At 39.6% G+C, this 16,099-nt stretch overlaps 1 protein-coding gene across 1 annotated transcript in view; it reads left to right on the top strand.

Annotated features, from left to right (window-relative positions):
- Positions 1 to 16,099, top strand: part of STARD13 (StAR related lipid transfer domain containing 13) — a 295,778-nt gene that overhangs the window by 33,006 nt on the left and 246,673 nt on the right. The window contains exon 2 of the mRNA XM_056327534.1: positions 13,225 to 14,134. Coding sequence (XP_056183509.1) covers positions 13,382 to 14,134 — 753 coding nt within the window. The 5' untranslated portion in view covers positions 13,225 to 13,381. The remainder of the gene's footprint in view (positions 1 to 13,224; positions 14,135 to 16,099) is intronic.

Below are 16,099 nucleotides of genomic sequence, written 5' to 3'. Positions count from 1 at the left end.
CTCACTTGCTGCACGTCCTTTGTTTTGTTTCCTACACAGAGCTATATATTTTTCTGAAGAAAGTCCAACAGTAACTCTGTTTTTCACCACTTTGGGGCATCACCTTGCAAAGCAGGGCTTGGCTAAAGCAACACAGCCCTATGGCTAATAATACACAGTGCCTTTGTGGCTGCAGGACACATGCACACTGCCACACGTTCACACAACTTGTGGTGATGAAAGACGAACAAGACTGATTCCACATTTCCCCACTACCGATGAGCACAATGTTCATTTTACTGCAGGTTAAAGAAAGAGGTGGCAGCGAGAAACCTGTCAGCATTAAGCGCCCTGGTGTGCGTGGCCGGAGGCAGTGACGTTGCGCATTTCTTGTCGTGGCCACTCTTCCTGGCATGGGTGGTTTGCAATTGATGCCTGGCTGAGGTGTACAGGGAAGTCTGTATTTTATACAACTCTTCGCCCTGTCATCGCTTTGGCTCAGGGAGCCAAGGCTGTATTAGTTACAGTCTCTCTTACAACTTTTAAGCTTCTTTTAAGAACAGTGGGGAGTAAAACACGTCTTAAAAACCAGCCAAATAGAGTGTGATGTTTTGAAATCAGATTATTTATCATTACACAAATCATGCCTTTGGGAGACGCACACTTTAGAAGTGGCTGATATTTTTCAAAAGGAGAGGCCCATGGCTTTTTGAAGATCAAGCCCTCTTAAGATATTTTGTGATGAAAATATCAAAAACTTTGGCCTTAAACTATATGGGGCATTAGGATAGGAAGGCACTGAGAGCGTAAACTGGTACTATATATATTTAGTATATAGGTATATATATATAGTTAATAGAGCATAAATTTGGTACTATATGTAGGGCTACAGCTTGATATATCCTCAATAAATTTGTTCTATCATTTGTTTGACCAGAAAGCTAATGAAACTGTCAAATATACATATTTACTTCTTTTTCTGTTTTTTAACTAAAAATTACCAGTGTGGTGATTATTCCTCATTTTTTTAAAAAGATTCTGGATCTAGCATGGCAAATATATACACCAACACTTTAGCCTGGTATGATTTACAGTGACTGAGTTTCATACCCACGAGAAACTGATTTGCTGACAGATCTTTAATTCATACCATGATGGTACAGGCATCCTGATCCATAACAGGGTCTCTATAAAAGTATGTGCAATATGCACAAATGAACATACTAGAATTTTTAATGACTGAAGACTGAAACTGAATTTCAGGCACTTCTAAAAGTCAAGGCAACTAGGTTTTTACTTGTCTCAAGGGAAAAAACCTGACTAATTTTGCTCCTCTCTGATATCTGCATTAACAACTTACCTGCAGCACTCTGAAGGAAAGAAAATCTCTCTTAACACAACACACTTTGTACTTGTAAAAGAGGATGAAAAAAACTATCTATCTCAGAGGTTAATATATTTGAATAGAGTTGCAGAGGCCTTGCCTAGTGGGAGTGGGGTGTTGACCATTTCACTGGATGCTAGCATACTGTGTAGAACCTGGAAATAACCATTCTGATTGTTTAAAGGGCTCCGTAACAGTGTTTGCATCAATACTGTGTTTCCATGGGTATCCGATTAATTTGATTTTATGTTCTGTGTGAGCTTCATCCTGCCAGACAATGGACATCCTCTTTAAGATTTCTGCTCACCTTTTGGTTTTATTTATTAAAGGTTGGAAAGGAATGGCTGTTATAGGAAAGGAAAACTAGAAAAAGTTAAGAAATAAATTTCCTGCACTTTTGCTTCATGTACCTTTTAGTCTGGATATAAAGTGAGAGTTTCAGGTATTTTTTTCTACTCCTTATTTCCTTCTGGGAAAAAAATACCCAGCTCATTCTTTCTTTGTGGACTATACTTCAGCTGTAGTAGACCCTTTAAAATTTCTAGTAGCATCTGCTAGTGAATTACATAGTTTTTCATGATGAGGTGGTCATTTGTTACTTCATTCCACAAAGTCATGTGGAAATGCCCAAAACAGTTTCATTTTGCATAGAGGAAAGATGTCATGGGTGGAAAAAATCTGAGGAAGCCTCACAGGATAAATTTGTACTATAAGAAACCAAACATGGAGGGTCCAGAGAAAAGCCCCATAACCTTACCAAAAAAACCCAACAAAAAAAAAATTCAAAAGAACTGTGAGTTTCTGTCAAATTAACTGAATAGTTAATAATATCAGGGGAAAAAAAATCACATGGGTAAGCAACAAATAGGTTGAAAATACTGAAGTACTCATCTGAGCACTTTATATTTGAACACTTCCAAAAGCTCTGAAAAACTAAATAGATTAATTGAGAGGAGTAAATATCCCCAAGCATAAATTAATTTCCTTTTTTTCAGATTAAAGAAAAATGTACTAGGTCATCCACCAAAGATGTTGGTTTTAGGGAAGAGTTCTTTTACCAAAAAATATTTCTTGACCAAAACTGATTGAGCAGGATTTGCCATGGCCTTATTGCACATACAGATAGGGACCACAGGAGGTTCCTCCAAAATAACTTTTGCTCCCTCTGAAATAACTGATCTTCATTGCAGCTGACACAGTGCTCCCTTGCTGCCATTTATATCTCATGCACCCAGCAGGTCTTGAGAGGAGGAGTCTGCCCTCTGGGCCTTTGTAGTCATAGGCATTTACTACACAGGTCACCATTTCTTTAGCATTCATTACAGACACTAATTAGAGAGCGTAATAAAGACAGTTGCTGGAGTCCAAAGCCCATCTTGGACAGAAGAAAAAAAAGGGCATGAAAAGTAGCATTTTAAGTGGATGCACCTATTTACTGCTGATATTTTCATATGAATGGTTTAATAATATTAAATTCAGAAGGTGTAGCAGAGGCTTTAATTTGCTGCAGTTCTGGTCTAATAGGTATAAAGACACCAGAGGATTCTGAAATAGTGAACTCAGAGATGTTCTGACAAACCTTTGTAGTCATAATAACAAGAGCTAGTGTGAGCTTATACAATTTAAAACTAATTGCCCAGCCAAGATCCTCATTACCATATTGATGCAGTTCATAAATCAAAGCCCTGCCTATTCAAGCTGTTTACCAGTCTTGCATTAAGCAGCATATTTCAACTGAGAAATGTAGTGTGTTGCCAAAACACTGCAGAAACTTTATAAGTCTGATAGGAGTACAAACCTAGGGAGCCAAAATGCCACAAACTGATTTAATACACATGGCACTCAAGTGCTTGTTCTTGTTTGTTTTCTGACTACGTTCTGATTTCGCCTGGAAACTTCCCTTAATAACATACTGCAGCACAGACACAGGTCCTTACACAGCAGACAGCTGCTGGCAGTTTTAATCAATTTGGCTTCCTACAGGAGCTTCTTTGCTTAATGAGGAGACTCATACGTACTGTTTTTATTTAAAAAAACCCAACAATACAGTATTTATGCCAGGTGAATTAAAAACATAGGCAAGGGAGAGGTCGAGGCTCTTACCTAAGAATCCTAAATTAGTCACCGAAGTTATGTGCCTGAAGTTAAATTCTTTGAATAGCCTATTAGGTAAACTGAAGGTACAGTTCATTTACCTAAACAAGTGCCTACCTGCGGGTGTCTAGCAGAGCCCTTTGAGACAGATACCCTGCTGTCCTACCACATCCACACAGCAGGTATGCCAAAGGAGTTGGAGGAGATCTGCACCTCTCTTGGCTGGCAGCTGAAGGCCAGATAGGGTAGTCTAGGATGTCTCAAAGGGCACTAGAAGCCTATGTTTAAGCAACTGAATTTTTTCCGATGTTTCCTTCAGTTATTCAGTGAACTGGCTTAGGTATCGGAAACAGCCCAGCCCTTGTGCGGGGTTCAGTAGTTACCACGGCACGGCTGCTTCCAGCTCCCCGGGCTGGCTGGTTTCAGACAGGCTGGGACTTTCTGCAAAGGCCTGAGCCTGTCCTTACCCCAAACACCAGTGTCCTCTGAGTTATTTTTCTGTTTATACTTTGCTCAGAAAACAGCAGCAGAGATTTATCTTTATTGTGGCTCCTCATGAGCTGAGCGCAGTAGGTCTTCGCAACTGCTGGGAAGTCGCTCCCCCTGTGCCAGGCTTTCACCCCAGCAGTGGGCATGGCCACAGGTGGCAAGGACAGGAGAGCTGAAGCAAGACTTAAGGCACCAAAACGACTTTGAAGTGTAGGATCAGGACTTGCAATTTAACTTGCTGGTGTGGGGGAAGCTTGAGGCAAAAGCAGGGCACTAAGTTACTGAAGGTTGTTGGAGCTGTTAGGGGAATTTAATAGGTTCTGGGAATATCAAGGGCTTTTGGGGTAGTGCTTTGGTTAAGATCGTTGGTTTATCCTTGTTTAAGAGAACCCCATTCAGGGGAAAAGGGCCAGTATTTCTAATGAAATGCAGCTCTTCTCTATAAATGGATTTAGCAAGAAGAGTTCAGCCTATTAAAACAAGTGCTGACCTTCAGTCATGACTCCTGTTGAAGCCTCTGTCTCATGTTCTTTATGTAAATTCAGTCATGACAATTAGTAAATCAAACAAATTTTTTACAGATGGAAGATGAGATGTGATTAAGATACGGCTTTAGAGATAAAGAAACTTTGATTCCTTTTTACATCTCTTCTACTGGCTGTGTAGTTCACAGTAGATGCAAGCGTTCAATTCCTTAGATGAAGGCAGTGGATAATGATAAGTGAAATTAATACGAACTGATACTTTCTCATGAAGTCACTCAAGGCAGTTATATGTTTTCCTTTTTCAGAAATGGAAAAACTTCAAAGAACTTAATTTCTTTCATTTTAAAGCATTACAAACTATACAGTAAAAACAGATCCTACCAGCCTCTGCCCCTGTGAATTGCCAAAATAACTGCTTTTGTCCAGTGTCTTTGGCTGCTGATGGGTGTCAGAGATTCAGCAGAAATTTTTCAGAGGGATGCACGCAATTTTGGAAGTCACTTGCAGACTGTTATGAAGGACGATTTTGTGCTGATATAAAACTTTAAATAGATGAGAGCTAAATAAAAAAAAAACAAACCAAAACCAAGCTGCTTGCTATGTACCTAGCTTATAAAGTAAGAAGTGGTTGTCTTACATAATTTCTCTTTTATGAGATTAAAAAAAAAAGTAAGGATGTGAATATGACCTTCAAGCAATCTGTATTAACTTAGATATCCTCCAATAAGAGAAAACTGGTTCTTCAAGCCTCTTTCCTCTTGTGCAAAATGAAGATTAATTTCCAACCAGTCCATTCAGCATCCCATGAACACATGTAAAGGAATTCACTTTACAGGCTGAAGAAACAGTTGTAGAATTTACACCGGAGAGAGAAGCAGCTCATACCTGTGTGTCTTTTATTGCAGAAAGGCTATTTCCTGACTTTGGTTTGGACTGGCTGCTTAGATGAAGAGTTGGGACCTTACCAATGCCAAGATCCTCAACCTAAAGGGAAACAGACTTTTTTTTTTTTTTCCTATGTGGTTTATCCAGTGTTATTTTAAAAATATTTATTAGGTGTTGGTTCATTTTGGGGCCTGTGTTTACAAACAGTGTCTGTGTATGACTGGCTGCTCTTCCTGTTTCATGTTGGTTGCACCATTCCTATAAAAACAAAGCCAAAGTATTCTAGGGCAATATATTAAAAAAAACAGATTTTCATTTAATACCACAGATTTTAGATAAATGCATAGGTATGCACACACCCCTTTCTACCCCCCTTATATCCTGTATTAGGATTTTCAGCAACTTCACATCAGGTTTAATTTCTCAAGTAGTTCAGGGCATAATCTTAAATCACTCAAAATTGCCTTCTAAAAGCGTGTAGTCAAACCACCTCCAGCCAATATCTCATCAGGAGCTTGATGCTGCACTTCATAAAGAGGCAGAACAGGGAATACAAAAGCAATACATTGAACACAATGGTAAAAGAAGCCTACTGGCAGATGGAGAGCCAGATCAACATTGCAGTCAACAGCTCGATGTCCAAGTGGAGACCAGTGACAAGTGGCGTTCCCCGGGGCTCAGTATGGGGACCGGTGCTGTTAAACACCTTTGTCGGCAACACGGACAGTGGGACTGAGTGCACCCTCAGCAAGTTTGCTGGTGATACCAAGCTGTGTGGTGCAGTTGACACACCGGAGGGAAGGGATGCCATCCAGAGGGACCTTGACAGGCCTGAGCGGTGGGCCCGTGTGAACCTTATGAAGTTCAACAAGGCCAAGCGCAAGGTCCTGCACCTGGGTCAGGGCAATCCCAAGCACTAATGTAGGCTGGGCAGAGTGTGGAGTGAGAGCAGCCCTGAGGAGAAGGACTGCAGGGTGTTGGTGGACAAGAAGCTCAACACGACATGGCAATGTGTGCTTGCAGCCCAGAAAGCCAACCATAGCCTGGGCTGCATCAAAAGAAGCGTGGCCAGCAGGCTGAGGGAGGTGATTCTCACTTTCTACTCTGCTCTTGTGAGACCCCACCCAGAGCACTGCATTCAGCACTGGGTCTCCAACAGAAGAAGGACATGGACCTGTGTTGGAATGAGTCCAGAGGAGGGCCACAAAGACATTCAGAGGGCTGGAGCACCTCTCCTATGAAGACAGGCTGAGAGAGTTTGGTATATTCAGCCTGGAGAAGAGAAGGTTCTGGGGACACCTCACAGCAGCCTTCTAGTACTTAAAGGGGGCCTGCAGGAAAGCTGGAGAGCGACTTTTTACAAGGACATGTAGTGACAGGACAAGGGGGAATGGCTTTAAACTGAAAGAGGGCAGATTTAGATCAGATATCAGGAAGAAATTCTTTCCTGTGAGGGTGGTGAGGCACTGGCACAGGTTGCCCAGAGAAGCTGTGGGTGCCCCATCCCTGGCAGTGCTCAAGGCCAGGCTGGATGGGGCTTTGAGCAACCTGGTCTAGTGGAAGGTGTCCCTGCCCACGGCACAGGGGGGGTTGGAACTCAATGATCTTTAAGGTCCCTTTCAATTTGAACCATTCTAGGATTCTACAATCTTGTTCTTTAAAGATCCTTCATCCATGTTCTCAGAGACATGCTGAAAGACACAGGCCCTCAGTTCCCCATTCATACCCGACTCCTCTTCAATGCCTTCTTTTGAAAGGATGTCATCAGGTATGCAAGAGGTACGAGACTTTTCCAAGTGTGAAGAACAGCGTCTGTATCTTTGCTTTAATGGTGCTCACACATTCCTGCTGTTTGATTTTGCTCAGGATTGTAACCACGCTATTCTTGGGCTGCACAGAGCAGATTGATTTGTAAAGTAAGTTCCACTTTATGTAAACTAACTAGAACTAAACATTGCCTATGGATCTAAGTTCTTAGAAACTGCAATAGTTGTATTACAGAGGGTATTTTCTCACCTTATTTGCAATTAAGCCACTGTTCCCACATGGTGGTAAGGTGACAGTAACAGTGCTGTTGAGAATGCTGGTTTAGATGGAAACACAATTGAGTAAGCACACTGGCAGGATTCGGTTAGGACCCTGCCTGGATTAAACAACCTCAGGCTCAGCTAATGGCACAAAATGTGTGAATGATTCTTCCTGGAGCAGAGTGTTTCCCTCCTGTGTGTTGCAAGTAGGTCCAGCTGTAAATAAATTGCAAACAGCACATCTGTGACCAACAGTTGCACCTAAGACAAATGTGAATGGAAGCACAGTTGAATTAGCAAAGTGTCTCTTTATCATTGTAGTTTATTGCATTTGAGAAGATATTTTACTTTCCTTGGCAATGTAAAATGAGCTTCTGCCACAGCGGAGGTGGGGCCATACGCAGCAAAGCTGAAGGACAGGCTTGGTAGTACAGCTGTCCTGGGATAATAAACACTTCGAAGTTGAGACAAGCCTCCCTAAACTGTCATATAAAGTAATTCCTATAAAATGGTTGCCTCAAGATGTGGCTTCATTTGCTGAGTGACTTATTCATAAATATGCCAAAATCTTTGCTGACTAATAACTTCAGTGAAGGCAATCAGGTGCATGAAGTATAAGAGAAATCACCATCCAAGTGCCGCCTCCCTCACTCACTGAAATGAGTCAGGAGGGACATAGATTTGGCAGCATCTGCGCCAAATATCCGTGCCTGGATATCTCAAGGTGAAAAATGTAACCTACTGTTACTAGCAGGCAGGATCCATTACATGAGTAGAAGGGTACTACAGCTTTTGCATTTTTGCTGTTTGCTCTAATCAGAAGCAAAAGAGAAAAATGCTTCCAAAATTAAACTATAACTCAGAGTCTTCTCACCCCGTATTTCCAGTGACAATTCAACCTTTTCCTTTCCACGCTACACTTGCAAATAACTGATTTATATAATCGCACTCAGAACCCCAAATGTTCAGTAACATACACTACAGCTCCACTTCGCAGCATACGTAGAAGTCTGTCTGCAAGCTATGATCCTATTCATATATATAAAAGGGAAGACCTGTGAAGCTTTGGCAGCAAATGTAGGTCTTGAAGAAACACAGGCAAAGAATAATTAGAATTTGCAACTGACAGGGAAAGCTAATTTTGGTGTTCCTTTATACTGGCTTTATACTACATCAAAAGGCATTTCACAGCCTACCTTTTCAAAACCTGACAGCATCCAAACTCGATTGTGTGTGCAGTGAGAACCTGACTCCAGGTGCTCCAGGTGATAAAGCAAAGCACAATGTTAAGGTCTGGCATAATGTGAGGAATGAGGTCACACTATATTTTTAGAAGTGCCTGGTGTTCCTGTGAAGCATGCTCTCTCTCTCTTTTTATTTTTTTCCTTTCCTCTCTCCTTTTTTTCTGTCTTTTTCTGTGAATAATTTGGCCAGTGCTTGCAGAAGGCTGTTTTCGCCCCAGGGATTCTCACACATACTTCTGTTGACAGAGTTCTTGTGCAGCAAGCAAGCTGAAATGCTTTTTCTTAAGAAACTGCTCACTTCTTTTTCTGTTCTGCCCCAACGCTTGGAGGATCTTTTGGCTACTAACTTGGTTCCTGTTGTTACGCTTATGGAAATTAACTGAATTGAAAAATATGGGGTTACCTTGCAAACCAGGTAAAATTATCATCAGGAAAAAAAAAATCCTAATCTCCTAATTTGCTTTTAGTCTATGTGTCTCACATTCTCTTGGCTCGTTTGCTTAATTTTTCAGGGGAAGATTGTTTAAGTCAATGGGAAATACTAAGCAAAGTCATTGTGAAAGGGAGACAAATGCATTAGGGGCTGAAGAGTAAAAAACTCATTATTTTAGATGAGTGGTGTACTGTTCCAGCCAAGATCCGGACTTGGTTTGCTAGTTTATTATGTCAGTTCAAGTTCAAATCGAATTTAAAGTAAGAAAATTCCACACATTCACATGCTCTGTAATGCGAAAATACATAATGGGTATTGAAATGCACTAATTTAAGCAATGTTTGAAAATCTAGTTTAGGTGACTTGTTGTTGTAGTAACCCAATGAAATAAAGCATAATCATTTGCCCCAGAAAACAATTAGCCTTTTATTGACTCAAGAAAATAGAAATGAGCCTATGAATATAAAAGTCTCTGTAAAATACTCCTATTTGATGGTTATGCCTAATATGTACTTTTTGTGCGATCTTTATGTAAAACTCGATGAGTTTTAATACAAATTTTGGTTGTCTGGGCAAATGGAAATCAAGCCAAAAGCGCATGATACACAAAAATTTGAGTCTGTGTATACACATTTGCTTGTGCCAGACCACATGAGAATTTTCCTGCCAGAGCATTTCACTAGCTGTATCACAAATCTGTATTAATTTATTGCTGATTTGTAAGGAGCTTTCCTTAATAAATAAAATGTGGGTTGTAAGTTTTAAACTCATGTGTGTAAAAAGCTGAAGTTGTTTCACATGCATTTAACATTTTAGCTTGAAAAAAAAAATCCTGTGTTGCTTTTTTTGTGCTCTTACTTAAGCTGTTTTGGGGTCAGTTTTGATTAGACAGCTGTGGCAGCCTTACATTTCCCTTTTTAGTTGGAAAAAACACATATATGCCCAAGAGACTTTTATTATTCAACATCTTTACCTACACTAGCACCTACCAGTAGATCTAATGCTACAGTATGTATTTAGAATTACATATGCATATGAAAATAATTTCCCTATTTATAAAGCCTTGAAGACTTTTCTAGAAATATTTTTTTTCTGGAATTTGTAAATGCATACATTCAGAACTGTGGTGACAATTATATTATTTTGCAGGGCTGTGTTACAGGCCTTTTAAGTCATGTATAGATTTAGCTCTGAATGTTCAGACCTCTCTGAGTTACACATTTTGCTATGGGCAGGATTTCCAAATCCACAGCTTTGCCAAAAACGCTGCATTTTTAGGAGCTATAAATGTCTATGTGTAACTCTTTATAAAATATGGAATTTGATATTTTGCCTAAGTGTGAGGTTTTTTTCCAGTCACTGCTAGATTGAGTAGAGAGAGATGTTCCACAGAATGAGTAAGGGTAAAATCACACTCTCTCTTACCACTTCCTCTTCAGAGATTTCTTGCTGTACTTCCACAAAACCAACCTGCTTTTGCGTATTTTCTTTGTTCCAGTCCCATCTGAGGAAAAATAAGAGTGCAACGGAGTAAGCAAATCTAATAAACAGAAAAACTCTTTCATGCCTTTTGTAATTGAACTGTAAAAATTACAGATTTACACCACACCCTGTAAACACCAAAGCTCATTTGAGAGAAAGAACTTAGCAAAATTTTAAAAGAAGCTGGGTATTGATTTTAGGAATACCCAGAGATAATGAAAAATACAAATTTTTTCAGGGGTGATAATTCACGTTTTGGAGTCTTAGAGCACCATCATCATCCTAAAATACTGGAAATGAAAAATATGTAATTCACTTATCCCAGGCTTGCCTACTGCGAAATTTCTGTAGCTTCTCTCGGAGCATTTTTTGCTGTATTTTGGGTTTGTTACAGCAAAGATGTTCCTATGAACACAGAGGTGTATTCCTGCAGGTGTCATCACAGCTGAGCCAGCTCGGCAGCATTACCAGAAGTAAAGAGGGTCCAGGGAACAGGTCAAGGATCGAAAATTTCTGCCAGAGAGGGAAAAGTGACAATAGGAAGGGGTGAGGTGGGGAAAGAGGGTCTGTGGGGGAGACCTGAGCATTGCTGCTCCTGCTGGAACTACCAATAGGTAGTACAGGGCAGCCACCAGCAGCAATGGCTGGTGAACACACCATCCTCTCACCTCATGGCAACAGGCTGGTGTGGGCAGCCAGGCTAAAGCTCTTTTGCTGCCTTTTGGGGAGTATTCTAGAAAAGGCAAATCTTTTTTTGGCTTACACCTGGCTTTGTGTGGTGGGAGCATGTGCTAGCAGCATGCCTTCTTGCAGGGTACTGGGTGTCAGGCACTGAAAAACAAAGGTTACGGCTCATAGTGAAGCACAGATAACAGTATTCACCGAAATGGCAGCAGACTTTTTCACTGTGGCCATAATGTACAAAATACTACGAGAGATGTTAGTTGTTCCAATCAGTCGCTACAAATGTGGGGATGTGTTTTCTTTTTCAGAGACATTGTGCTAACTTAATTCACGTAATGTTAGGGAGAACCAAAAGCATTCAGTGCTCCTGAAGGTGAAGTCACTCCTATGTAGATGGCTAACTTGAAGCTTCTGAGAAAATAAGGGCTTCAAAAGTAGGTTTCTCATTCACATGTAGACAATGTAATCTATTATTAATGCATAACAAAGATAGGGGCTGAGACTCTTCTTGCCTTTGTTTGTCTGCGCATCCTCCATGGTTTTTGAATAAGGCAGTCATGCCAGGAGGGAGACTCATCCATGTCAAAATAGATATCCAAGATAAGTGAAAGCATTTACCTTCTGGAAGCATTTTTCTCTCTCCACTGGCTCCAGCAGGAGGCTAGACAGCTTACAATAATGTCTGATTTCTAAACAGCTATCAACAGCTGAGAGGAAGTGTACCCAAACTGTGTACCTGTGTGCTCACACCTTTTACAGCTGCAGTTCAAATGGCAAAGGTAATACAATAAATCCAAATTTTCTGTATATGTAACAGTATTCTTTCTATTGTAACACTAAAACATATGCTAACCAGCACTACAATATGCCTACCTGGTGTGCATTGCTCCATCTATGGCACATGCAGTGAGAGGCATGACGCATGCCAGCACCTTACATTGCTTGTTTCCCACTTTGACAGTCACAGTGCTGCCTTCTTACATGTCTTCCTCATCACCAACAGGTTTGCCACATACATCAAAGGCTTAAGCTTCTCTTTTTATTTTTAAAAGCTTCTGTTCTGCTGTATTCTCTCACAGTTGGAGTACTGAAAACTTTTACACTGTTCATATAAAGTTACTAAAACGGCATAGGAAAGAGCAAGGAACCAAAGTAATTAACAGAAAAAAAAGAATATTGCAGTACAGGTAGAATTTTCTCTCCCAGATTCTGTGAATTCCCAGTGCAGTGCAGCACCTGTCCATTTACAATATATTTGCAAAGCAAAAACAGGAGGCTAAAAGTAACAGGAGAGTTTATTCATTACAATAAATACTCTAATATTCAGTCTGCCACCAAAAGTAAACTACATATATGGGTGAATGTAAGCTATTCAGTGATGCAAGAACAGTTCTTCAGCTGCTCCCTTCTTCCCATGCGTTGGAGGTACACAGCCTCGATGTAAGCACAGAAGTTAAGACTGATTTAAACCAGACATTGCCAACTGATGTAGTACTGAAACTCTCCTGTTACTTTTAGCCTCCTGTTTTTGCTTTGCAAATATATTGGAAATGGACAGGTGCTGCACTGCACTGGGAATTCACAGAATCTGGGAGAGAAAATTCTACCTGTATTGCAATATTCTTTCTTTTCTCTTAATTACTTTGGTTCCTTGCTCTTTCCTATGCCGTTTTAGTAACTTTATATGAACAGTGTAAAAGTTTTCAGTGATTTAACAGACAATAAAAAGATAGTGAAGAGGCCTGTTTTGGTAACAAGCATATATCTAAAATCTCCTTGAATGATCCTGAACCATTGTGTCAATAATCAACTTAAAGTCAATATTTAAAAAACATTTCTGCAGTTGCCAGGTCTTTCCTAGTCTCTAAGGTAAACAAATCAAGGTTCTCATATTTTAAATTCATTTAAGCTGCATACATCAAATATTTTTAAGAGACCTATAAGTAAATTTTATACCGGAATTTCATGTTTCAGGATTAATTTGCTGATGCACTTCAATGCAATAATGTTACCATTAATGATTTTTTTTTTCTTTCAGGAGCTGAGAGGATTCAGATGTTTTCTATGAGAATCAAGACATTAATAATGATTGTGTAACCATGGTTTTGGAAAAATAAGAAGGTATTTCCTGGCTACATATGTGGAGTTACGTGTCTTAAGAAAACCAAGAATGAAGTAATTTTGATCTCTGATGGATGAAACTTATTGGAATGGAAACTAACATCAATGAAGAACAGGGCTCACCTTATCTTGCATCTACCAAGTCCCTGGGGACTCCAAAGGAAGTAAAGTATGAAGAATACCAAAGAAAGACAGAAAGTCAGGCAAGTCCATCTCATTTTCAGAATGTTTTGCTAGAACCTGACTTGAGTTTGCTGTCTGTGTCATCCTCATTAGACCACAATGAGACATCCTTGCAACCTGGCACAGCTTCAGCTTGTGTCAGTGCCACCAGCCAGTCTGAGATGAAGCACCTTTGTGAAGAACTAGTCTGTTCTGCAAGGCACAAGCCAAAGGAGGATCCTTCAAACCTTCCCTTGCACACAGAATGGCCAGTCTTTACAGGAAAAAATTCAGACAAGAAACCAGAAAGGGGTTATGAGATCAGAGTCATAAAACACAAACCAAGTGCTATCACATTTTCTGATTTCGAATTTTTATCACATGAAGCTAATGCTAAACTCCATATTTGTGAGGCGGGGGAAGCAGACAATTTTTCATCTGAAGAGGAAGCAGATGGTAGAGATGATGATGATGATCTGTTTACAGAACTGCCACTGTATGAGACATTTTTCAGTGGTCTTCAAAGAAGGAATGTTTCTCAAAGAAAGCAGGCTAAACACGAACTTACTAAATATCAACACATATGTCATTTAGAAGACTGCAGTGACCATTCCGAAAAGGAATTGAAGGCCCATGACAAGGAAGAAAAACACATGGAGATGGAGGTAATACAGGCTACTCTTTTGTTCCAAGGGTGTTTTAAATAAGAGGTTTAATTTAAGGTTGGTTACAGGAGGAGAAGGAGTTGCACAAATTGTTATACAGTGATAATTAATGTGAATTACATAATTAAGAATATAAACCTACAGTAAAAGTATACTATATTTTTACATTAGGCAAATATATTACTTCAGATTGGCCGCTCTTCTATCAGCCTGAACATCAAACTTTGATTTTGTGTTTGTCCTTTCTAAAATGGGAACATTGGCTCAGTCTCCCCTGCTCCTGCAATATCATATATCATACCACGTACAGCATATATTCCCTGAGTCTGTGGACTGTTCCAAAGGAATAGAACTCAGGTTTACTCTGAGAGCAGAGTATATTTCTTTGTGCTGAAAAATGGCCTTTTTTTAGTGTAGTGGCACTGTAGCACTGTGCCACCTAACCCACAGCACTGCTTCTGCTAAGCAACAGTGTTTTCTGTATTCTTATTACATTAAAATAATATGGAGAACAGGTTACAATCTGGTCTATAAGGGAATAAAAGAAATAGATTTTTTTGTATCTCTATTGGTACACATCATGATGCTTTACAGACCAATGTCCAAAAACATAAGAAAATTCAGGACAAAATGAAAAACACTCTGTAATAAGAATCATCCAACTATAACACTTCCAGAAAAAAAAGGTTGAGTAAATTAGCTGTGGTTTTGGAAGTGAAAGAACAGCAGGTTTCCAAGTGAGTTCTCACTAGTCCGAGGAATAAGCAAAGCTTTCTCCCTGCTTCCAGCTGGTGACAAACCAAATGCCTGGAGCTAAACATGTTTGTCATCGGAGTTCAGCTCTAGTACAAAAATATGAAGTGACTCCAAATAGTGGGCAAAACAAACCCTTAAAATTCCAACGTTCCTGACCTTGCAGCACAAATTAATCTTCAAGTGCAGGTCAGGCATACCTTTCTTTCCTCTCTCTTCTCCTCCTCCAGCTTTTAAAAATTATTTTCCGTGTAAATCTGCTCTATGTCTTGAAAATCAGGGTAGAGCCCTAGTCTTTTACCCAATGTGTTTTTTTCCTCTATTTCCAGTTCTCCTTTTACTTCTAGCACTTATAACACAGAGTTGCTTCATTGATATCTGATTAACTGAAAGAAAGTAGAATTTGGACTATAATGTTCATTTTAACATTACAATTATGGTATACAATACTTAATTACTTCTTTCCTTTAGTACTAATCTATCTCCAGTTTGGGGGGACTAATTCTGCCCTTAACTGAGTGGGAGTTTTGTGCTGTATTTCATACGTATCCTGACTTTACTGTGGAAAGCCATCAGCTCACAGAGAAATACGCCAGATTTTTACAAATTTTTTCTCAGCAGCTCATATTAGAAAATTAAGGCCCAAAGATGGTTCCAAATCAGTGCACCTTTTGATGCAATACTGACCCTGAAAAATTCTTGTGACACATGGTTTATTAAATAACTGCATTGTTACTCTACCCTAAGCCAACTCTTGCTTCCTCATTTACTCAGGAACATTCCCATTAATATAAATATATATCAAAATACATGTGCAACATCCCTTGGATTCTCTTTACTGAAGGTCATTCCCACAGATAAAAGGGACAGGCCAGGGGCTGTTGTCATTTAGTTTACTTTATGTCTGTGCCATAAAATAAACTCAAGGATGGAGCTTGTAGTGCAAAATAATGGATTTTAAATTGCCAGACAAGCATGTGAAATTACCTAGTAAATCTCGGTAAATGTGTCAAAACATTTAAAAAACTGGACAGATGCAATGATGCAATCCTGGGTTTGATTTTTTTTCCCCTATGTAAATAAGTATGTATCATTCTAGGACAACCTTCAAGAATGAAAAAAAAAAAAAAAAGGATTATCTTGTCTCTTAAATTTTAGCAGTAGTCATGCGTTACTATTCAGACTAAAAACTCCTCCCATGACTCTAGTTGA

Source organism: Falco biarmicus, chromosome 2, assembly GCF_023638135.1.
Source record: "Falco biarmicus isolate bFalBia1 chromosome 2, bFalBia1.pri, whole genome shotgun sequence".
Taxonomy (NCBI): domain Eukaryota; kingdom Metazoa; phylum Chordata; class Aves; order Falconiformes; family Falconidae; genus Falco; species Falco biarmicus.
Note: the sequence above shows the minus strand (reverse complement) of the source record. Positions and strands in the feature narration are given on the sequence as shown.